At 45.9% G+C, this 25,777-nt stretch overlaps 1 protein-coding gene across 1 annotated transcript in view; it reads right to left on the reverse strand.

Annotated features, from left to right (window-relative positions):
- Positions 1 to 20,117, reverse strand: part of LOC139281421 (thyrotropin-releasing hormone-degrading ectoenzyme-like) — a 165,401-nt gene extending 145,284 nt beyond the window's left edge. The window contains exon 1 of the mRNA XM_070901585.1: positions 19,384 to 20,117. Within this exon, the coding sequence (XP_070757686.1) occupies positions 19,384 to 20,117 (734 nt within the window). The remainder of the gene's footprint in view (positions 1 to 19,383) is intronic.
- Positions 20,118 to 25,777: the final 5,660 nt, after the last annotated feature.

The raw sequence follows: 25,777 nt of genomic DNA on the forward strand, positions 1-25,777 counted from the left end.
AACTCTCTGAGTGAAGAAGTTTCTCTTCATCTCAGTCCTAAATGGCCTACCCCTTATCCTTAGACTGTGTCCCCTGGTTCTGGACTTCCCCAACATCGGGAACATTCTTCCTGCATCTAACCTGTCCAGTCCCGTCAGAATTTTATATGTTTCTATGAGATCCCCTCTCATCCTTCTAAACTCCAATGAATAAACTCTATCACCAAGAAATTCAATAGGGAATTCAGAAGAAACTTCTTTACCCAGAGAGTGGTGAGAATGTGGAACTCGCTACCACAGGGAGTGGTTGAAGAGAATAGTATAGATGCATTTAAGGGGCGGTTAGATAAGCATATGAGGGAGAAGGAAATAGAGGGTTATGCTGATAGATTTAGATGAGCAAATACGGGAGGAGGCTCGAGTGGAGCATAAACACTGGCATAGATTGGTTGGGCCGAATGGCCTGTTTCTGTGCGTATATCCTATGTATCCCTATGTACACTCGTAAGTGCCCCACACGTTCCGGGTTTCCGCATGTGTTGCGCGAGAAACCGGAACTTGCGATCTGTCAAGTTTCAGCTTGACAGATTATCTGTATGCGCAGGAAATGGACATTCACTGGCGGAGAGTTGGGCTAACTACTGCCCAGCCAATGCCCACAAAACTCTTACAACAGGTAAAAGCAGGCGTAGAGCCCTCTTTTACCAGCTTAAGGGTTTAAATAAATATTAAAATATATTTTTTAAATTATTTAAACATCCAAAAATCTTTAAAATTAGTTTAGGTCATTTTTGGCCCACAGTTTTGGCTCAGTGGATAACACACTCGCTCACCTCTGACTCTGAAGGTTGTGGGTTCAAGTCCCACTCCAGAGACTTGAGCGTATAAACCTAGGCTGACACTCCAGTGCAGTGCTGAGGGAGTGCTGCACTGTCGGAGGTGCTGTCTTTCGTTAAACCGAGGTCCTGTCTGCTCTATCGGGTGGACGTAAAAGATCCCATGGCACTATTTCGAAGAAGACCCGAGAGTTATCCCCGGTCTCCTGACCAGTATTTATCCCTCAATCAACATAACAAAAAAACAGATTATCTGGTCATTATCACATTGCTGTTTGTGAGTGCTTGCTGAGCGCAAGTTGGCTGCCGCGTTTCCCACATTACGGGCCCAATTTTTCCCCAACCCCTTTTTTCGGCGCACCTACCTTAAATGCGGCGACTTTGCGAGCTGGAAACGGCGACGGAAAAAAGGGGCCCCATCCTGCCCGCTCTGCCGACTCTCCGGTGTCCCAGCGTGTCGTAGCTTGTGAAGTGGGGAGCGGAGCAACAGCCCAGCGCAGAAAGCACTCCCGGCAGCTGCGCGCATGCGCAGTGACGTCTGCGCGCATGCTCCTGCCCTCCCAGCGTGTCCTGTGGGCTGTGAGCAGGACCCGATGCTCGCAGCCCCTATCCCCGGCCGAGTGGCTTCCCGCACCGACCGGCCGGCCCGCTGACTTCCCGGGCGAGGTAGGACTTCAGTTTTATTTTTTATTTATTGATGGTTGTGCTTGAGTGTTATGATTGGCGGGAGCGGGGAGGGGGAGGGGGAGGAGGAGAGTTTTTTTTGGGGGGGGAGAAAGAGTGTTTTGATGGGGAGGGGGGGGACTTTAAAAAAATAACTTGATTCTGGCATAAAGGTAGGACTTCTATTTTTTATTTGCTATCGATTGATTGCTTATTACTTTTTGTGGTTTGTTTAGTGCTTTGTAAGTCTTGCTGCTTTAAATGTACTAACCTGCGCCAAATTCTTAACTGCCCGCAAGGTTTTTCAGAGCTAGCCACATACGCTGACCGAAGTCGATTTGGAGTAAGTTTTTGCTGGCCAAAGTGGCATAAATGGCCAAAACTGGCGTATGTGTCTGGGAACGCCCCCTTTTGAAAAAAAAACTGAACTAAAAAAAAATCATACCTAACTGATTTACTCTGGAGCAAGTTTGGAGGGAAAATGGCATTTTTTAACTTACGCCAGAAAAAACAGCTTACTCCAAAGAAATTGACGCAAGTCATGGCCAAAATTGGGCCCTAGAACAATGACTATACTTCAAAAGTACTTAATTGGCTGTAAAGCATTTTGAGATGTCCAATAGTCGTGAACGGCACGATATAAATGTAAGTCTTTCTATTCTTTCTTTAAAAATATTTTAATAAATTTTCAAAAAATTCAATTTTTGTTTTAAATTTTTAATTAAATTGTATTCTTATTCATTTTAAACATGTGGTGATTTATTTTTAATTAGGTTGTGTGAAAGTGTGTTTTTTATGTCATTCCTATTATGCTTATGGGGATTCCGTACCAAAATGGAATCCCCATAAACATAATGGCAATCCCGCTTTTTGATTGGTTGGGCCGGGACACATGATCCCAGGGACGCTTGTGAACCGCCTGCGCCCCTGGGATACGTGGGCCTTTACGCAGGTGTACGCTTCTAAGCCCAGGACCACAAGAGTCCGAAGATACGGAGGCACAAGGTAAGTGCATACTTTTCTTGCGGATCGGAGGCATTCGCCCACGGGAAGCCTCCGACCGCAATTTCAGGTCCATGGTTGCGACTTACAAATTAACTTTACATGCTGTATAAATAGACTGACCTAAAGGAACACAGGCACATGATTAATGAAGTCCTGAAATGGAAAATGTCAATTTGTTATTGACACGGAAAGAAGCTATAATGCATATTCCGTTTTCACAATAGGGGATCTAATTAGGGATGTCTATATAGTTTTGTTTTGTTGTCATTAGCAATTTTTGTCATGCATAAATGATGGGACGCTGTGTTTTGACACAATTTATACAATCGTATCATGTGTTTAACTTGTTCATGAAGACGATGGATGCATTCAGACACAAAGAACGGTGAGTTGTCATGGAGATGTTCTCATTAACAGACTTCTATTGTATTATTATAATGCAGAATTAGGGATAGATTCCTTTTATTTAAGTCAATACAAAAAAAACACTAGCCTACTTCTAGACTTTGCACCAATCACTCGCCGAACAGAATCCGCCACAACCAGGAATGTGTCGTAATGTTGTCATTAACATCAAACAATTGATTTTTTCTTACATACTTATTGGCTAGTATTTATGCTCACAACATGAATATGTTGTTGGAACCTCTGCGCCCATTGCATTAAAATATAAGCATGGGTAATACTCATGTATGCATCTGTTACAAATTTGGGGCTTTCAACAGACATATTCTACATAAGAACATAAGAACATTAGAATTAGGAACAGGAGTAGGCCATCTAGCCCCTCGAGCCTGCTCCGCCATTCAACAAGATCATGGCTGATCTGGCCGTGGACTCAGCTCCACTTACCCGCCCGCTCCCCGTAACCCTTAATTCCTTTATTGGTTAAAAATCTATCTGTGATTTGAATACATTCAATGAGCTAGCCTCAACTGCTTCCTTGGGCAGAGAATTCCACAGATTCACAACCCTCTGGGAGAAGAAATTCCTTCTCAACTCGGTTTTAAATTGGCTCCCCCGTATTTTGAGGCTGTGCCCCCTAGTTCTAGTCTCCCCGACCAGTGGAAACAACCTCTCTGCCTCTATCTTGTCTATCCCTTTCATTATTTTAAATGTTTCTATAAGATCACCCCTCATCCTTCTGAACTCCAAAGAGTAAAGACCCTGTCTACTCAATCTATCATCATAAGGTAACCCCCTCATCTCCGGAATCAACCTAGTGAATCGTCTCTGTACCCCCTCCAAGGCTAGTATATCCTTCCTTAAGTAAGGTGACCAAAACTGCACGCAGTACTCCAGGTGCGGCCTCACCAATACCCTGTTGCAACAGGACCTCCTTGCTTTTGTACTCCATCCCTCTCGCAATGAAGGCCAACATTCCATTCGCCTTCCTGATTACCTGCTGCACCTGCAAACTAACTTTTTTTTGGGATTCATGCACAAGGACTCTAAAAGAGTTTCATGCACAAGGACCCCCAGGTCCCTCTGCACTGCAGCATGTTGTAATTTCTCCCCATTCAAATAATATTCCCTTTTAATGTTTTTTTTCCCAAGGTGGATGACCTCACACTTTCCGACATTGTATTCTATCTGCCAAACCTTAGCCCATTCACTTAACCTATCTAAATCTCTTTGCAGCCTTTCTGTGTCCTCTACACAACCCGCTTTCCCACTAATCTTTGTCATCTGCAAATTTTGTTACACTACACTCTGTCCCCTCTTCCAGGTCATCTATGTATATTGTAAACAGTTGTGGTCCCAGCACCGATCCCTGTGGCACACCACTAACCACCGATTTCCAACCCGAAAAGGACCCATTTATCCCGACTCTCTGCTTTCTGTTAGCCAGCCAATTCTCGATCCATGCTAATACATTTCCTCTGACTCCGCGTACCTTTATCTTCTGCAGTAACCTTTAGTGTGGCACCTTATCGAATGCCTTTTGGAAATCTAAATACACCACATCCATCGGTACACCTCTAGATGTCCCGCTATTTCTTCCTTAATGATAGCTTCAAGCATTTTCCCCACTGCAGATGTTAAACTAACCGGCCTATAGTTACCTGCCTTTTGTCTGCCCCCTTTTTTAAACAGAGGCGTTACATTAGCTGCTTTCCAATCCGCTGGTACCTCCCCAGAGTCCAGAGAATTTTGGTAGATTATAACGAATGCATCTGCTATAACTTCTGCCATCTCTTTTAATACCCTGGGATGCATTTCATCAGGACCAGGGGACTTATCTACCTTGAGTCCCATTAGCCTGTCCAGCACTACCTCCCTAGTGATAGTGATTGTCTCAAGGTCCTCCCTTCCCACATTCCCGTGACCAGCAATTTTTGGCATGGTTTTTGTGTCTTCCACTGTGAAGACCGAAGCAAAATGGAAGACACAAAAACCATGCCAAAAATTGCTGGTTCACTCGCATCCGTCGCTCCTGTCCATAGATCCCACGCCTATGTGCCAGAGTTAACTTACACTGCACAGTCTCTACTTTTGTAATAGTGTAACTCAAGCATGTAACAATAGAGCTTCTGGTGATCTGAACCGGATATCTGTATCTTTTGCAAGTGTGCTTCTTCAATCTCTTCAAAGATTGACTGAGAAACAACTTGGTATGATGAGGCCAGATACGAATCATTAAGCTGTTTTATTTCATAGCAAGTGAACATTTAGATATGATCACACTCACATACTTTAATCAGTACAGCTTGTCTTTGCAAAATAAAATAAAATAATGAGCATACCACGCTCCCCCCATGACTTGACTTGAACAAAATAACTCCCAAATGACCTTCGGCATTCTCCTTCTGAGCCTGACCACCAGTTACGCTCGCTGCTTTCTGTATTGAAAACCTGACTGACGACCTAAATCATAGAATTATAGAATTTACAGCACCGAAAGAGGCCGTTTCAGCCCATCGTGTCTGCGCCGGCCAACAAAGAGCAATCCAGCCTAATCGCACTTTCCAGCTCTAGGTCCGTAGCCCTGTAGGTTACGGCACTTCAAGTGCACATCCAAGTACTTCTTAAATATGGTGAGGGTTTCTGCCTCTACCACCCTTTCAGGCAGTGAGCTCCAGACCCTCACCACCCTCTGGGTGAAGAAATTTCCCTTCAAATCCCCTCTAAGCCTCCTCCCAATTACTTTAAATCTATACCCCCAGGTTGTTGACCCCTCTGCTAAGGGAAATAGGTCCGTCCTATCCACTCGATCTAGGCTCCTCTTTCTGTCTCTGATTTTTCCTATCCGGAAAGGATAGATCCAGAGCTTCCCAAAACAGTGGGCGTCAAGTGTTTCTTGATTGACTGCCAATGCAGGCTAACAAATTGCTTACCTTTTTGTATTTGATGGGGAAACAACATCAAAGCTTGGCTCATAGCATTTTAACCACCTATCATCTCAGTGCTTGGTTTCAAATTTAAATGAATAACCTTTACTTTTAGGAAATCAACATTTAAAAGTGACTCGATTTTTCCCCCAATCTCTCCTGTGGAAAAATGTTTGGAACAAAATCCTGAAACATGACAGCATCAAATGTTTCTGTATATAGCAAACTGCAATTTACACGGAGCATCTGTTTTTCATCTGCATGACCATCAATTACTTTAAAAAAACACATAGAAAAATTGCATAAAGTCATAGAGCCACTACTAATGTAGTTATATACAGAAATGATATATTATAAATTATTTATAACACATCACTGAGATGTTCAATCCTACATTAAACAGTGTATTTACTAGCTGAATCCAGGACAGCTCCATATACTATGTGGGAAGTCAGGGACGCTTCCGGTGTCCCTGACGACTACGTGTGCGGGAAGTGTTTCCGCCTCCAGCTCCTGACGGACCGCATTACAGCACTGGAGTTGCGGGTGGATTCACTCTGGAGCATCCACGATGCTGAGAATGACGTGAATAGCATGTTTAGCGAGTTGGTCTCACCACAGGTAAAGGGTACTCAGCCAGATAGTAAATGGGTGACCAGCAGGAAGAGCAGTGCAAGGAAGGTCCCCTGCGGTCATCCCCCTGCAAAACAGATACACCGCTTTGGGTACTGTTGAGGGGGATGACTCATCAGGAGGGAGCAGCAGCAGCCAAGTTCATGGCACCGTGGGTGGCTCTGCTGCACAGGAGGGCAGGAAAAAGAGTGGGAGCGCAATAGTGATAGGGGATTTAATTGTAAGGGGAATAGATAGGCGTTTCTGCGGCCGCAACCGAGACTCCAGGATGGTATGTTGCCTCCCTACTGCAAGGGTCAAGGATGTCTCGGAGAGGGTGCAGGACACATTGAAAAGGGAGCGTGAACAGCCAGTTGTCGTGGTGCACATAGGTACCAACGATATAGGTAAAAAACGGGATGAGGTCCTACGAGACGAATTTAGGGAGCTAGGAGCTAAATTAAAAAGTAGGACCTCAAAAGTAGTAATCTCAGGATTGTTACCAGTGCCACGTGCTAGTCAGAGTAAGAATCGCAGGATAGCTCAGAAGAATACGTGGTTTGAGGAGAGGTGCAGAACGGAGGGATTCAAATTCCTGGGACATTGGAGCCGGTTCTGGGGGAGGTGGGACCAGTACAAACCAGACGGTCTGTACCTGGGCAGGACCGGAACCAATGTCCTCGGGGGAGTGTTTGCTAGTGTTGTTGGGGAGGAGTTAAACTTACATGGCAGGGGGATGGGAACCTATGCAGGGAGACAGAGGGAAATAAAATGGAGGCAGAAACAAAAGATAGAAAGGAGAATAGTAGAAGTGGAGGGCAGAAAAACCCAAGCCAAAAACAAAAACGGCCACATTACAGCAAAATTCTAAAGGGGCGAAGTGTGTTAAAAAGACAAGCTTGAAGGCTCTGTGCCTCAATGCAAGGAGTATTCAGAATAAGGTGGACAAATTAACTGTGCAGATAGCAGTTAATGGATATGATGTAATTGGCATCACGGAGACATGGCTCCAGGGTGACCAAGGCTGGGAACTCAACATCCAGGGGTATTCAACATTTAGGAAGGATAGGCAGAGAGGAAAAGGAGGCGGGGTGGCGTTGCTGGTTAAAGAGGAAATTAATGCAATAGTAAGGAAGGACATTAGCTTGGATGATGTGGAACCGGTGTGGGTGGAGCTACGGAATACCAAAGGGCAGAAAACGCTAGTGGGAGTTGTGTACAGACCACCAAACAGTAGTTGTGAGGTTGGGAACTGCATCAAACAAGAAATTAGGGATGCGTGCAATAAAGGTACAGCAGTTATCATAGGCGACTTTAATCTACATATCGATTGGGCTAACCAAACTGGTAGCAATGCGGTGGAAGAGGATTTCCTAGAGTATATTAGGGATGGTTTTCTAAACCAATATGCCGAGGAACCAACTAGAGAGCTGGCCATCCTCGACTGGGTGGTGTGTAACGAGAAGGGACTCATTAGCAATCTTGTTGTGCGAGGCCCCTTGATGAAGAGGTATGAGGCGTGAATTGGCTAGCATAGACTGGCAAAGGACACTTAAAGGGTTGACGGTGGATAAGCAATGGCAAACATTTAAAGATCACATGGATGAACTTCAGCAACTGTACATCCCTGTCTAGAGTAAAAATGAAACTGGGAAGGTGGCTCAACCATGGCTAGCCAGGGAAATTAAGGATAGTATTAAAACCAAGGAAGAGGCATATAAATTCGCTAAAAAAGCAACAAACCTGAGGACTGGGAGAAATTTAGAATTCAACAGAGAAGGACTAAGGGTTTAATTAAGAGGGGGGAAATAGAGTACGAGAGGAAGCTTGCAAGGAACATAAAAACTGACTCCAAAAGCTTCTATAAATATGTGAAGAGAAAAAGATTCGTGAAGACTAACCTAGGTCCCTTGCAGTCAGATTCAGGTGAATTTATAATGGGGAACAAAGAAATGGCAGACCAATTGAACAAATACTTCAGTTCTGTCTTCACGAAGGAAGACACAGATAACCTTCCGAATGTACTAGGGGACAGTGGGTCTGGTGAGAAGGAGGAACTGAAGGATATCCTTATTAGGCGGTAAATTGTGTTCGGGAAATTTATGGGATTGAAGGCTGATAAATCCCGGGGCCTGATAGTCTGCATCCCAGAGTACTTAAGGAAGTGGCCCTAGAAATAGTGGGTGCATTGGTGGTCATTTTCCAACAGTCTATCGACTCTGGATCAGTTCCTATGGACTGGAGGGTAGCCAATGTAACACCACTTTTTAAAAAAGGAGTGAGAGAAAACGGGTAATTATAGACCGGTTTGCCTGACATCAGTAGTGGGGAAAATGTTGGAATCAATCATTAAGGAAGAAATAGCAGCGCATTTGGAAAGCAGTGACAGGATCGGTCCAAGTCAGCATGGATTTATGAAAGGGAAATCATGCTTGACTAATCTTCTGAAATCTTTGAGGGTGTAACTAGCAGAGCTGACAAGGGAGAACCAGTTGATGTGGTGTATTGGACTTTCAAAAGGCTTTTGACAAGGTCTCGCACAAGAGATTGGTGTGCAAAATCAAAGCGCATGGTATTGGGGGTAATGTGCTGACGTGGATAGAGAACTGGTTGGCAGACAGGAAGCAGGGATTCGGGATAAACGGGTCCTTTTCAGAATGGCAGGCAGTGACTAGTGGAGTGCCGCAGGGCTCAGTGCTAGGACCCCAGCTTTTTACAATAGACATCAAACGATTTAGATGAAGGAATTGAGTGTAATATCTCCAAGTTTGCAGATGACACTAAAGTAGATGGTGGTGTGAGCTGTGAGGAGGATGCTAAGAGGCTGCATGGTGACTTGGACAGGGTTAGGTGAGTGGGCAAATGCATGGCAGATGCAGTATAATGTGGATAAATGTCAGGTTATCCATTTTGGGGGCAAAAAGACGAAGGCGGAATATTATCTGAATGGCGGCAGATTAGGAAAAGGGGAGGGTGCAACGAGACCTGGGTGTCATGGTTCATCAGTCATTGAAAGTTGGCATGCAGGTACAGCAGGTGGTGAAGAAGGCAAATGGTATGTTGGCCTTCAGAGCTTGGGGACTTGAGTATAGGAGCAGGGAGGTCTTATTGCAATTGTACAGGGCCTTAGTGAGGCCTCGCCTGGAATATTGTGTTCAGTTTTGATCTCCTAATCTGAGGAAGGACATTCTTGCTATTGAGGGAATGCTGCAAAAGTTCACCAGACTGATTCCAGGGATGGCTGGACTGTCATATGAGGAGAGACTGGATCAATTGGGCCTTTATTCACTGGAGTTTAGAAGGATGAGAGGGGATCTCATAGAAACATATAAGATTCTGACCGGACTGGACTGGTTAGATGCGGGAAGAATGTTCCCGATGTTGGGGAAGTCCAGAACCAGGGGACACAGTCTGAGGATAAGGGGTAGGTCATTTAGGACTGAGATGAGGAGAAACTTCTTCACTCAGAGAGTTGTTAACCTGTGGAATTCCCTGCCGCAGAGAGTTGTTGATGCCAGTCCATTGGATATATTCAAGAGGGAGTTAGGTATAGCCCTTACGGCTAAAAGGATCAAGGGGTATGGAGAGAAAGCAGGAAAGGGGTACTGAGGGAATGATCAGCCATGATCTTATTGAATGGTGGTGTAGGCTCGAAGGGTCAAATGGCCTACTCCTGCACCTATTTTCTATGTTTCTATGTTTCTATATACTGATCTCTGGTGAAAATTAATGCTTTTAAAGTAACGGTTAATGCCATTTCATTCCTCAAGCTATTTGTGAAATAGCACAATGGGACTGTAATTACTGTTAGAGAACTGACCTAAAACCACAATATTTTCCATTACAGTGAAAGGGACGGTTCTTAATTGAGTGATGTCTTTAATAGTCCAGTTAAGTACTTTGGTTACAGTAAATGCAAATAACAATTTCAACGTTTGTCTAGCATGTAAAAGGGATTGCTGAATTGATGAACCTCCGGGAATGCCTGACATAGGTCTGTGAAGAAAATCTGTTTAGCGCTGTGCGTGGTGTACACTATTCTAACGTGGAATGGCATACAAATGTCTGGTTTGCATGCCCTAGCAACTTTAGAATTCTGCTAACAAAAAGGAGTCGAAGAAATTGAGGGCACCCCATTCATGTTATTACAAAAGCAAAATACTGCGGATGCTGGAATCTGAAATAAAATGCTGCCTGACCCGCTGAGATTTCCACCATTCAAGTTATTCTATTTGGTTTACTTTTGTTTTATTAACTCGCCACCAGAAAAAATCTCGTTAATAGCCAATCCTCTGACCCCCATGGAGGTTGGAAGTCAATTGTTTTCTATTCCTCCTTTTAAAAATGATCTGCACACTACAGGAAGAAAAAGCTTGAATGAACACAGATCATAATTACACATAGGGACCAATGATGTGATGCCTTCTGCACAGCACCAGGACCACTCTCCAGGAGCAATCGATTGCAGCTATCCAAAACTGAGTTGATGTCAGCACATAATGAAAGGTCAGCTTATTATTACACTTACATTTTTCTCTCAGCTCGTTGCAAAGGACATGCTGGGAAAACATCAAGTGCTCGATAGAGTGGCTAGGAAGGACCTATTTCCCTTAGCAGAGGGGTCAACAACTAGGGGCGGCATAGATTTATAGTAATTAGAGCGGACTTGAGGGGAAATTTCTTCACCCAGAGGGTGATGAGGGTCTGGAACTCACTGCCTGAAAGGGATGCTAGAGGCAGAAACCCTCACCACATTTAAAAAATACTTGGCTGTGCACTTAAAGTGCCGTAATCTACAGGGTTACGGAACAAGAGCTGGAAACTGGGATCAGGCTGGATAGCTCTTGGTCGGCCAACACGGACACGATGGTCCGAAATGGCCTCCTTCTGCGCTGTAAATTTCTATGATTCTATGATTCTATTCACAAGGGTGGGACTTCCACAGCCAACAGCTGACAAAGGGCTGATAGTTCTGTGACAGGACTTCTTTGGGGGTGAGGGGGCGGAGGAATTGCAATCGTGATGGCGCTGTCAGAACATTGTACTTCAAGGTACAAGTCCACAAAAACAAAAGATAAGCTGGGTGGCCTTCGTGGAAGGTCACTCAGGAAAAAATAATTTTTCTTAGGTGAGGTTTCCATTTCGACGTCCTTTCCAAATAGGCACTGAAATGCACAGAATATGTTGCCTTATTGAGCCTTGCTGTCAATGCACTATACGCTGACTGGCTGCATTGGGTAGACTGAACACCTCAGATTGAACACTTCAAACCTTTGTGCTCAATAAAAAGGGGTGTCTGTTGCTGTATTATCAGACCTACAGAATCTGCCCACTGTACGAGACAAAAATAGTATGGGCAAAAAAACAAGGAGCCCAGCACACACTATGTAGATACCATTAATGTTCAGAGGTAAAACAAGGAGTGGAAAGTAAGACATGTTATCAGAACAGACATTTGTAGTTTGTACTTACGAATGAACTTATCCCAAAAAGCTATGTGGTCTATGTTTACACATAAAGATTTTCCCACAGGATAAAATAGTGGGCATATTTGCTTCTCTGCACCAACTTTAACACATGGGTCCGAGTTAGAAATGAGCCATTTTTTGGTTATTAATTTTTTATCCTGTGCTTAGGTGTTACAGGAAGTGATGCACAGAAACCGTTGCTTTGTTTTGGACTGATCTGCTTAGCGTGTTAAAGGAAGTTTACCTATTTACTAACACCTGGTCAGTAAGCAATGCTGAGGATAAGCAAGGTGTCAAAGCTTGAACAAATAGTGCTCAGTGTAGACCTCTGCAAGATGCTGGGATGCAGCCACATCTCAACTGTTAACATGTCTCCTATTATAAATAGCACAACCCAACCACACTGTCATTGGAGATCCCACCCAGTCCTTGCTGTCATCCACTCCAAACAAATGTATCAACCCAACCGCAAAGCTAATCACTGAAACAGCTCACACTCTGAAATGAATGAAGTTATAGCTAAAAGGACGGGATTATAATTTATTCATTTGATTTTCATTCATTCTTTTTGTAAACAAATACATTTTACTTAATCTTCCTCATATGGCCGTCTTGGACCTTCTGCACTGCTGCTCAGCCATCAAGTTTTGTGCATTCTACAGCTTCACGAAAACATCTAAATCATCTACCTGGCACTTTGCCAGCTTAACAAGTACAGTATGAGCACTTCATTATTACAGGCGAGTGCTCATTGCTCACTTCACTTCTCCTAACAATGGCAAATTTGGAAATACCCCAACAATCAGAGGTGAGTGTTGTTTTCACTACACTCGCGCATCCATCCATTACTAAAGTAGGTCAATAACCCATTCTGTGGAAAAGAGGAAAATATAAGCCAATGTTGCACACTTGAGGGAAAGAAGTTCCATTTATGCAGTGCCTTCGTTCTCCTCAGGGCAGCCCAAAGTGCTTCACAACCAAAGAGGTGGTTTTTTGAAGTGTAGTCACTGTTGTTTTATAGACAGACACTACAGCCAGTTTGCACACAGCAACATCCCACAAACAGAAAATAAGATGAGTGATCAATTAATGTGTTTTGGTGGTGTGGGTTGAGGGATTAATGTTGGCCAGAACATAGAGAGAACTCTTCACTCTTCTTCAAGAAGTGGTATCTTCTTAGATATTGCATTGATGTGTCCACCTAGATAATGTCCCCAGATGCTGGAGTGGGACAGGAAGCTATATCCTTTGCCTCAGAGGGTAGAGAATGGAAATCTTTTTCAATTTTTGGCAAATCTTATTAATACCACATACTCCCAGTTCAGCTGTACGATAATCAGATGTACAGTAAAACTCCCTTGATTCTGCTCTCCCTCAAAAGGTATTGTACCTTGCAAAGCGTTTCTTTCTGATGAGTGTATTTATTAAATAAGATATGCACATTAACTGTGGGATTTTCTGTGTTTCAGCATCATTGTCCAAGCAATTATATATTACAGTTATCGCTTCTTATTTAAACTAAACACTGAAATGCCAGTATGAATTTTTCAATTTGTCAAAGAGTCTATCTGAGTTAAACATAGAATGTGATATTTTTAATACTAATCAGTGTTAAATTCTGGACAATTTTACAGTATGAATCCACATGGAAATGTGTTGAGGTTGTCAAAACCTATTTCAAACAGAAGCCTTACTGCCAGCAGAGTAAGGAGACTTTCATCCCGTCGATCAGAGCAGGAATCAATCTCAGGGCAATCTTTGTGAAAGGAATTAGTATAACTGCACTCATGACCTCCACTAGTTATTTTCTCTTCCTCTCCTCAACATAGAATTTTGTTATGTGAGTTTTTCTGAAATGGACAGATAATTTATTTACCAAAACTTGTACATAACCACATGGCTATTCTGTACTTGTACCTGCGTCAAGTCACTGAACAAATTGGGACTTGGCAACAATTCATTTGCATACCATTTAAATGGGTAACTCAATACTTTTTATGTAACCAGTAGTCTGCCATCAATCTTTCTGCTCTGACACTTTGCTGTACAGCACTGCTGGATTCGAAGCAAGAGCAGATTTTATGGGCTCAATTTTGCCCAAAGCTGTTTTTGGCGTATTGCCAGAGTTACACCTGTTTTTCTAGGCCACAATTGCTCCAAAAATAAATGTGGCAAGTTTCTCTGCTCTATTTTTTTTAATTGGTGCCGCGCAGCCCGTCCTGTAGCTTCCGGGGGTGGAGCCTAATGTCTGCACTGAAAAAATTATGCGCGGGAATAAAGGGACGTTTTTGACGTGATTCCTATAGGCGTGCAGTTGTGTGTGTGAGAACTTTGAGTGCTGTGTGAGAAATGTAATTATCATTGGAAAAATCGGAGCTGCAATACAAGATGCAACGTGGCGCAAGGACCAAGAATCTCTTACAGGATGAAGTGGAGGCACTAGTGACTGTGATTGAGGGCAGGAGCTGGACACCAACAGAGGTCACATAAAAGTTCACCCAAAGAAATGAAGAAACGCTGGAACCAACTTGCACAAGATTACTGTGAAATGGTGACCACCCCGAGGTCTGGAGGCCAGTGCACTATTAGCACGAATGCATGACCACATCTCTCTCATCTGGAAGGAGGAGAGCATGCCGGGTGGTCTCAGAGATGCATTAATCGTGACCATCTTTTAAAAAGGGGACAAGTCCGACTGCGGCAACTACAGAGGAATCTCCCTGTTATCAACCACTGGGAAAGTCATCGCTAGAATCCTCCTCAACCGTCTTCTCCCTGTGGCTGAGCAGCTCCTCCTGGAGTCACAGTGCGGATTTCATCCACTACCGAATACAACGGACATGATCTTTATGGCGCAACAGCTGCAAGAAAAATACAGGGAGCAGCACCAACCCTTGTTCATGGCCTTCTTTGACCTTACAAAGGCCTGTGACACTGTCAATGGCGAGGAACTATGGAGCGTCTTCCTCCATTTCGGCTGCCCCCAAAAGTTGATCAACATCCTCCACCTGCTCCACGACGACATGCAAACCGTGATCCTGACTAACCGATCCATCACAGACCCATTCCACGTCCGGACCAGGGTCAAGCAGGGCTGCGTCATCGCGCCAGCCCTTTTCTCGATCTTCCTCGCTACAGTGCTCCACCTCACACTCAACAAGCTCCCCGCTGGAGTGGAACTAAACTACAGAACCAGTGGGAACCTGCTCAATCTTCATCGTCTCCAGGCAAGATCCAACACTCTCCCAACCTCTGACATCGAGCTACAGTACGCGGACGACATTTGCATTTGCGTACATTCAGACACTGAACTCCAAGTCATAGTCAACATCTTCACTGAGGTGTACGAAAGCATGGGCCTTACACTAAACATCCGTCAGACAAAGGTCCTCCACCAACCTGACCCCGCCACACAGCACTGCCCCCTAATCATCAAGATCCATGGCACGGCCCTGGACAACATGGACCACTTTCCATACCTTGGGAGCCTATTATCAGCAAGGGAAGACATCAACGCTGAGGTTCAACGCCGCCTCCAGTGCACCAGCGCAGCCTTCAGCTGCCTGAGGAAAAGAGTGTTTGAAGATCAGGCCCTCAAATCTGCCACCAAGCTCATGGTCTACAGGGCTGTAATGATGCCTGCCCTCCTGTATGGCTCAGAGACATGGACCATATACAGTAGATACCCCAAATCGCTGGAGAAATACCACCAATGATGTCTCCACAAGATCCTGCAAATCCCCTGGGAGGACAGACGCACCAATATTAGTGTCCTCAATCAGGCCACCATCCCAAGCATTGAAGCACTGACCACACGCGACCAGCTCCGTTGCGCGGGCCACATTGTTCGCATGCCTGACACAAGACTCCCAAAGCAAGCGCTCTACTCGCAACTCCAACACGGCAAACGAGCCCAAGGTGGGCAGAGGAAACGTTTCGAGGACAGCCTCAAAGCCTCCTTGATAAAATGAAACATCCCCACCGACACCTGGGGGTCCCTGGCCAAAGACCGCCCTAAGTAGAGGAAGAGCATCCGGGAGGGCGCTGAGCACCTCGAGTCTCGTCGCCAAGAGCATGCAGAAAACAAGCGCAGGTAGCGGAAGGAGCGTGCGGCAAACCAGTCCCACCCACCCTTTCCTTCAACCACTGTCTGCCCCACCCGTGACAGAGACTGGAATTCCCATATTGGACTGTTCAGTCACCTGAGAATTCACTTTTAGAGTGGAAGCAAGTCTTCCTCGATTTCGAGGGACTGCCTATGATGATGACCCTGAGGTCTGGAGGCCAGTGCAAAAAGAAGTGGCAGGTCCTTGGTCAAGTAGTTAGTGTAAATAATATTTTCATTTGTCAATGCAATTGCAATTGTAAATGTGACCAGCTGTATATGTCCCACCCAGCAGAAAGACACCCTCTCTAAAAAGTTAGATTTTCATTCTTGCAGAGGAAAGTGGCACACAACAAACAAGAGAGAATTCAAACAGGAGGAGGCCCTGCAAATCTGCAGCCACTGACATCCTTGGAAGAGAGGGTCGCTGCTTTGCTGGGTCCTGCCTGGAGAAAAGCAACCACCACTGCACAAGCTGGGTCCTCACTCGAGAGAGAGGATAAGTCCTGCAAATTCCACAGTCTGACTTTCCTAAATGTTAAGTACTACGCAGGCTAGCCATGCTTCGGTTCATGGGGATGTCTCCGGCAGTTACCCTTCGGTTGATGCAACGTGCTATAATTCATCGTGGTCCTGCAAATCAGCCTGCTGCCTGCGCTGTGTGAGTCTACTCATGCCACCCTGCTCCCTCCTCTGCTGCTAACCATTTGTCTGTTCTGTTATATTTTGCAGAACTTGAGGCCAACCCTGACAATGCAGAATATGATTCAGACGAGGACGAGCCTGAAGAGAACATCTTCCAATCCCACCTTCCAGACCAAGAGCATGGGAGTGAGAGGGAGGGGGAGGGGATGGATGAAGTCCCCACTGTTCTACTCACTTTGGAGGAGGTGCAGGTGCTGCCCATTGTGCTAGCCCCTTCCCTGAGTAGTGGTTTGGGTGTCGATGGGACATTCCATAGTTTCCCACCGTCTGAGGCTGCGAGTCCCAGTGGGATGCAGCAAGGCACACCCAGGACCCCACCATTCGAGGCTGCGGGTCCCAGTTGGGTGCAGCGAGACACACCCAGAGTGAGGAGGGAAAGGAGAGCTTGATGCACTCTCCTGAGGTGCAGGATCTAACAGATGTGATTCACATGATGACAATGAGTGCGGAGAGCACTGACCTTACCCGATCACTCCGGGAAACCATCAGTGGGGTAGGTGATAAGGTATCGGGACTGTCGGAGAAGTAACAACACTCTCATGAAAAATGGGAGCACTGTCCGGGAACATGAGGGAGGGAATATCTCAGTCAGCAGAAACAATGTCGGTGCACATGAGGGAGGGAATGTTGCAGGTAGCTGATGTGCTGTCAGTGAACATGAGGGAGGGAATGTCGCAGGTAGTTCAAACACGATCAGTGAACATGAGGGAGGGAATGTTGCAGGTAGTTGACACACTTTTGCTCAACGTGAGGGAGGGCATGTCACAGGTAGGTGAGAAACTGTTGCTGAACATGAGGGAGGGAATGTTGGAGGTAGTTGAGACACTTTCAGGGCACATGAAGGAGGGAATGTTGGAGTTAGCTGCAGCAATAAGGGAACACACCCAGACCTCGCGCCCATTGACAGAATCAACTGTCACTTCCACTCTAATCCCCAGACCAGCCTCTGACTCCACATTACCGGCTGCCCCCCTCCCCACTCCCCATCAAGATGTTCAAAAGAATAAGCTTGGTACCAACCCGAGAAACGCTGCGCCATTGCCTGCAGGCAGGGGTGGTGGAGTCACCAAGACAAAGCGCAGCGAGCGGTCTTAGAATAAGGTGGAGGAGAGATGGGTGCAGCCTTTCTCTGCTGCTGTTGTTGTTGTTGTTATTATTATTATTGTAACTGTTCTCAAATTAAAAGTTTTTTGTAAGTTATGTAAATTTACAAGTTTAAAAGTTAGTAAGTGATCTTAAAGTTTGTAAGTGATCTTAAGTGAAAACTTTAAAGTTTGATACAAGAATATGTTTGTTAAACTTTTGAATAAAATATATTTTGAAATATAACTGAATCATTTACATTATTTGTTCCATTATTAACACATTCCTTGGGGAAACTTTAATTTTTTAAACTTACGCCAAAAAAAGTGGTGCACGCCAAAAAAACAGCACAAATCACTGGGGAAAATTGAGCCCTATATCTGCATATCAGATGCCAATAAAATTGAACATGTTTTTCTATTAACACTGCCTAAAAATTCATAGTAGCTCTGTGACACACTGCTGTAAATGGGCCTCAGACAGTATTATGAATTTATAGCTACGCTGTCCATTTGACATTAGTGTGACCTGATCGTCCACACCAACACGAATGCCAAATGTGCACTATAATACTGCTGACTTTTTGAGAAATTAGAATCTGGCACCAATAGCAAGACAATCTGGAGGAGCTGCTGTTGCTCCAAATGTGTTCCACTTCACAGCCTGTAGACAGCATACTTCATTACTTCTAAAAGTTTTTTTTTAAATGTATCATGATTCAATTTCTGATATCTGAAAAGAGCCGATTATAACATTAATTCTTTTCAATCATTAGAAATATTACTCAGGAGGCTGAGCCCAGTAATCAGAACTCTGGGGATCCATGGAGTTCAGCTTTCCCACCATCAGTGATATAAGCAGGCATGGTAACAGCAGCCTCTGCTGGCACTATGTTAACTAACTATACATAGGAACATCGGAATTGCAAGACGAGACAAGATCAAGGTCCATCTAGTTCACCTTCTACCATTCTGGTTGTCGCATGATACAACAATAATGGAGTTGTTGACTAGTCATAGCAATCAATCGCTATCAATTGGTCCACAACAGACCCAGATATGAGCTAGTTGGTGTAACACCACTAAAGCACAATACTTCTCCAGAATTTGGGAGGTTTTCCACATGGTGCCCAGATACTCACAGAGTTGAGAGCCTCTTTCTAACAGCTAACAAAGAGTATTAAACCACACTTTATATTAATAACAGTAATTCCAAATTAAAGTAACCTTTAAATAGTTTAAAAGTAATAGTTCAAAGTCCAATGGAGTGCTATTTAGGATAATCGATAAATCTAAAATTTCCTTTTCAAATCTTGAACGACCCAGAACTCACGAGTGGCTCTGAGCAAAAGTGTGATGCTAAAGATCTATTCTAGATTATACAGTATCTCACAAAGCTATTGTGAGTCTGTTTATATCTTACATCTGCACTTTGAGTTCTCTGGGATTTTGCAATCATCTGTTACGATAATCACTTTTTTATATAAGCTAAAGCACACTGAAATTGCTCAACAGTTCGGTTCATATTTTGCTCATGTTTATTATTTTCTAATATGCCAAGATGGTAATTAACTACTTAACCTTCGGTAAACTTACCTTCTCTCTCCACTTGTCACATAGGAACTCCGAAAGAAGCCCAGCAGCTCATCTGCTATATTGGAGCTGTATTTTATTTTTACAGTGTAACGTTTCTGTGCCTTCAGCTCCCTGGTCAAGATAATCACTAAAACTTGGTTTTGCGGATATAGGAAGTATCTTCTAATCCCGAGATGGTCAGAGCTGTTTGCAACAGTGACCTCTGCCCCTTCAACTGGCAGCTTGTCTGCATGCAGCACGATATACTTGGTAGAGTTCACGCAGTGTATCTGAATGCTGGCTTCGCCCGAGAAAGTAAAGTTGTCCATGAAAGCGGTTATGTTCAGATCATAATGATAGGGTTTTACAGAAGTGGGCAGTCTTAGCTGTGCCCATGGCTGTCCTGCAGTTTTACTGTGAGTGGGGTTGCCGAGGATCTCTCTAGTCTGGTTGAACTTGCCCCCGTTATACACAGTGGCATTCCCTGCCCTGGTGCTGCCATCGCTAGCACACTCCTCAAACTTGACACTCAGGAGCACTGCGATGATTGTGATGATGATAAGACCCAGGATGGAAATGGCAAAACCCAGTACAAGTTTTTTGTGCACGGTGATGTGCCTTTCAGTGGTCCTGGGTCGAACCACCACCGAGTCAGCCCACTGATCAGACAGCCCCCGTCCATTCCTCAGGGAGTCCTCTTCTATTACCATCTGCGTGAAAGACATGCTTTTGTCTCGTTTATCCTCTAAAGCCATCACACTCCCCACTGCTAGTCTTTAGAAAGGCGCAGGATACACAAAAGAAAATGGTAAACGAGGTGCCTCCTTGGCTGCCAGTCTAATTCCGATGTACTGAAGGAGAGCAGATCCTTGCTCCAAATGGGAAAACAATCCAATCTTCTGTCATTGGAGGTTGTGCCTTTAATATTGGTCTGCAAATCTGCAACGCAAAAGAGATTGTATTCGCTCGATTTAAAGAGAGGCTGTTTGTCAGGCAGCAGATTACCTTCCACTTGTCAACTTCTGCAAGCTCATGTTTTCAGAAATTTGCAGCTCAGTATTGGAGAGGAATACTCTTTCGGCAAGAGCTCTGGCTGTTGCTGTGGGCAGTGGCAAATCACTATTTCTACTGTGTTAGCATCCTTTGTGAGCTGACAAGTTCGAAGGTGAATGACCAAGATTCCATGGTCCTCCACACCCCTGGACAACCCTCCTGAGAAAAGTGCAGATCACCAAAGCAACCGCTGTCACATCTCTCCCTCTGCTGCCTGTTAAAGAAGAGAGATTCAGTTAGAGTATGGACATCAGGCAAAAGACCCTGATAACTGCAGAGATTATATTCGGGTCTTGGCAAACTGTCTTGCCACAGGTTGCTGCCAACATGATTTTTACATTTAATAATAAATCATGGATTCTCACTTCAGGCTCAAGCAGCCCTCTCTCAGACTGTGTTCCACAAGCATCACTGTAAGAAAATACTAAATGGTTGCACGAATACTAACGACTTGCAATTCTGCAAAGAGCGGCTACCACCCTCTCGATGGGAACTTATCCGATTAAAATGCACACAAAAGCACATCATGAACACAGATCATAATAGCAAGAAAAATCAGTTTAAAAAAAAACCTGCTTGCTGCTGTAGAGCCCTGTGCAGATTAACACACTGGTTTAGCCACGTTCCGGTGACCTTTCTTCCCCAAGCAGCCAAGATAAATCAAAGCAAGCAGCAGAAAGCAAGAGATGTTGTCCCAAGATAAATGCGTTTGTGTTGTCTGGGTCCTGACTCAAGTCTGATTCTGACACCAGTCGACAGTGCTAGATTATGTGGCCACACCCCTCTTCCCCCCTTTATTAATTTTTCCATTTGTTTAACAAACACCAGAACATATATTTAAACAGCCCTGAGCAAATTATGCATTTATATTTGGAAAATATGCACCACTTTTTTAAAAAGTCTGAAACAGACCCGTTCACCCTTGCTGCCTGGGGATCTCTGCAGGACTGCGAGCAGATGTGTTCCTGGATGTTGAGCAGCAGGTTGAGGCGGGGGAGCTCCCGGTTCGCTGCGCTACCCTGCCTTTGCTGGAGTTGGCTCCGTGTTACCGCTGCGCTGGCCGGTGCCGGGGAGAATGCCCGGGGACGATTGACAGGCAGTTACAGCGGCTCTACTCAACCAGCCGCCAGCGTCACTTGCCTGCCTCAAGCTAGCCTTCCCCACATTTACCGCCAGGATTGGCACTTTCCCCCTCAGTCACCAGCCTCACTCGCCCACCCCATGTGTCCTTGCAATCACAAATCGGCTGCAATTGTTGTATTTTGAGAGAAATACACACACACACACACACACACTCTCCCTCCAACCCCACTCCCGGAAATCGCTTACATTAATAAAGGCTAAATGAGTTGTTAAACTTCCAAAATGACTCAATGCAACGTGTCAAACAACCAAAACAAGTCAACACTTGCAATTTCTTCAGAAATGGCCAAATCGGCCAATAGTGGCGATGTTTCCCACGATTATAAAGCAACAGGACTAACACACCAGCCTTCACTTATACAGAGCAGAGCTGGTGACAGTGGTCCATGCTGAGAGTTGAGTGACGGTCCAATCGGGGTCCGTGAGATGCCCCTTTTATTGGTGCTTCTTTAATGTGCCACTGTGTAAGCATTGATTCCGCACAACACGGATGTTGAAGGGTTAATTGTGTGCGGGTTATGTATGAGCTAGTCGGCGAGGCTCCTGCACTCTCTCTCTCTGCTTGCTGCTCTGACAGTGGCTCGCTGTCAGTGAGTGAGGTTTATCACCAGTGACCCCACCTGGCGGTCCTGCCTCTAAACACCCAAGGTTTGACACAACTCTTTCCTCCCACGCTGCAGCAAGAGTCTCGTATGGAAGTTGCACGGCCGTCGGGACCAAAAAATGATTTAGTATAATAACACACCTCGCACACCTAAATGTTGAGCTCTAAAAGGCTGGGATATGATAAATCAAAGTTGCTGACCAAAAACAACGGAGAATGTATCGAGTGTTATCAGGGGTGATCTGATCGAAGTTTTCAGGATATTTAGGGGAACAGATAGGGTAGATAGAGAGAAATTATTTCCGCTGGTTGGGGATTCAAGGACCAGAGGGCACAGTCTAAACATTAGAGCCAGACCTTTCAGGAGTGAAATTAAGAAACACTTCTACACACAAAGGGGTAGAAATTCACCCTCGCCAGAAACCTGGCGCACTTACCATTTTCAAAGTGTTTTCACCCTCGCGTCCGACGAGGTAGACTCTTGATCGATTTTCTGTTCTTTTGGCGATTTTTTGGGGGAGCGGTCCGCAAGTCGGTCATAATGGGAGTGGACGTGCGGCGGTAAGTGCTGGTGAGGGGCGTCAGTGAGGGCGGGACGGAGTCAGTCCGCGGCAGAGCGGTGATGATGTCAGTGCGCGTGTGCGTCGCCATGTCTCTTCCCCCCATTTAAAGGGGAGAGAGGCAGCGATTATTCAGGCGCGGGCCACCAGGGAGGATTTCGGTCGGGCCAGCGGCCTGGCAACCAAGAGGGGGGTGCCAGGTTGCCTGTTGGTGGCCCAGCTGAACCCGGGGCCATAACTGCCCAGCCGATCGGGAAGTCGGCCGGCAAAAAAAAACAAACCATGGCGGCCGCGGCAGTGCGCCCTCCCCTCGATGGGCCGCCGCACTGCCGTGCTCACACAGTGAAAGGAAGGTGCACCGATAGAAAAAGCTGTCGGGGGCACCGCGCAGCGGATCGATGATTTTTCCGGCTAAATTTTGCTGGGGGGGGGGGTGCCATGGAGGTGCAGGAGGTGCCGGTGCGCCCTTTGATGATGCACTTAGGACGGTCGGCAGCAGTGGGGAGGAAGTGGGGACCGCCAGAAAAATCCCCGAGGTGAATTTCACTGGTGGCCATTGGACCGGAAGTTGGCGGCTGCTCGACTCCGCAGCCTGGCCCCTGCTTTCTGGCGGTGTGAATTTCAGCCCCAAAGTGTGTAGAAGTTTGGAACGCTCTTCAGCAAACAGCAATTGATGCTAGATTAATTGTTCATTTTAAATCTGAGATTGATAGATTTTTGTTAACCAATCATTTTAAGGGAGATGGGCTGAATGCGGGTATATGGGACTCAAATTTCCCCAGTGATTTGTGCCGTTTTTTTGGAGCAGGCCGCTTTTTTTGGCCTAAGTTGAAAAACCACAGTTTCCCCAATCAATTTGCACCAGCGTAACTCAGTTACTTATAATTTCTTTTTGATACATTTTATTTTCAGCCAAAGGGGGCGTAACCTGCCACCCATGCCAATTGTGGCCATTTAAGCAAGTTTGGCCAGCTCAGAGTTACTCCAGTTCTGCTTAGGCCAGTGTATGTGGCCTCTGCAGAAAAACCCTTTGGAGAGTTAAGGAAATCGGCGCACATAAGTGCAGCCGATGCCCGGACAGCAGCAGCAGGAGAGGTAAGAGAGAGGGGGAGAGAGGGCGGTGGGGTGGGGAGCCTTTCGGGTATAGCTAGGTGCGGGGACCGGGAGGGAGGTGACCATTCGGCCTGGAATAGGGACGGGGGAGCGGACCGGGAGGCCCTTCAGCCAGGGTTAGGGGTGGCGGAGCAGACCGCCAGGTCACTTGGTTGAGGGAGGGGTGGAGCGGACCGGTAGGTCACTTGGTTGGCGGGGGGGGGGGGGGGGGGCGGGGGGGCGCAGACTGCAGGTCATTTAGTTGGGAGAACGGACCGGGAGGCCCTTCGACCTAGGATATGGGCGGAGATCAGCACCGGCATCGGGAGGGGGGAGGACTTTAATAATTGGAGATAAGTTGCTGCATTCTATTTTAACATATTTTTAAGTTGATGCAATGTATTTTAATGTGTTGGGAGCTGGCTGTATGTTTCACTTTGCAGCCTCAGCCCACATTGTGTCCCTGGTTACCATGGCAACCCGATCTTTTTGCCGCAGATTAAAGCTCCGCCCCCAAAACTAAAGGACAGGTTAGGCTGCGCCAAAATGAAGAAATCAAACGGGGAAACTTGGAATTTTTTTTGTTGGCATTCTTGGGCCCCAAGAAAACGGGCGGACCTCTTCAATACGCCAAAAAAATGCTTTGGGGAAAATCGAGCCCATGGAGTTAGGTTGCAGATCAGCCATGATCTCATTGAATGATGGAATAGGCTCGAGGGGCTGAATAGCCTATTCTTGTTCAACTGTTGGTGGCCGTGCCTTCTGTGAATCATTGGGACATTTCAGCACATTAAAGGCGCTATATAAATACAAGTTGTTAATGTTGTTGTTCCTATGTTCCTAAACTGTGTGTTTCTAATCAGTCTATGGGCTACTTTCAGCAAAACATTTCCATATTGCAAGTTCTGTAGTAACGTAACGTCTGCCCTTGTTGATAATAGGCTCCTGAGGTATGGAAAGTGGTCCACGTTGTCCAGGGCCACAACGTGGATCTTGATGACTGGGGGGCAGTGCTGTGTGGCGGGGTCAGGTTGGTGGAGAACCTTTGTCTTACGGATGTTTAGTGTAAGGCCCATGCTATCATATGCTTCAGTGAAGATGTTGACTATGACTTGGAGTTCAGTCTCTGAATGTGTGCAGACGCAAGCATCGTCCGTGTACTGTAGCTCGGCGACAGAGGTTGGGGTGGTCTTGGATCTGGCCTGGAGACGACAAAGGTTGAACAGGTTCCCACTGGTTCTGTAGTTTAGTTCCACTCCAGCGGCGAGCTTGTTGAGTGTGAGGTGGAGCATTGCAGCGAGGAAGATTGAGAAGAGGGTTGGCGCGATGACACAGCCCTGCTTGACCACGGTCCGGGCGTGGATTGGGTCTGTAATGGATCCGAGATTCAACACCGCCTCCAGTGCGCCAGCACAGCCTTCGGCCGCCTGAGGAAAGGAGCGTTCGAAGATCAGGCCCTCAAATATGCCACCAAGTTCATGGTCTTCAGGGTTGTAGTGATACCCGCCCTCCTGTATGACCATATACAGTAGACACCTCAAATCGCTAGAGAAATATCACCAACAATGTCTCCGCAAGATCCTGCAAATCCCCTGGGAGGACAGATGCACCAATGTTAGCGTCCTCGACCAGGCCAACGTCCCCTGCATCGAAGCACTGACCACACTCGACCAGTTCCGCTGGACAGGCCACCTTGTTCGCATGGCTGACACAAGACTCCCAAAGCAAGCGCTCTACTCGGAACTCCAACATGGCAAGCGAGCCCCAGGTGAGCAGAGGACACCCTCAAAACCTCCTTGATAAAATGCAACATCCCCACTGACACCTGGGAGTCCCTGGCCAAAGACCGCCCTAAGTGGAAGAAGTGCATCCGGGAGGGGGCTGAGCACCTCGAGTCCCATCGGCGAGAGCATGCAGAAAGCAAGCGCAGGCAGCAGAAGTCCCACCCACCCTTTCCTTCAAC

The sequence above is a fragment of the Pristiophorus japonicus genome, chromosome 15 (genome assembly GCF_044704955.1).
Source record: "Pristiophorus japonicus isolate sPriJap1 chromosome 15, sPriJap1.hap1, whole genome shotgun sequence".
Taxonomy (NCBI): domain Eukaryota; kingdom Metazoa; phylum Chordata; class Chondrichthyes; family Pristiophoridae; genus Pristiophorus; species Pristiophorus japonicus.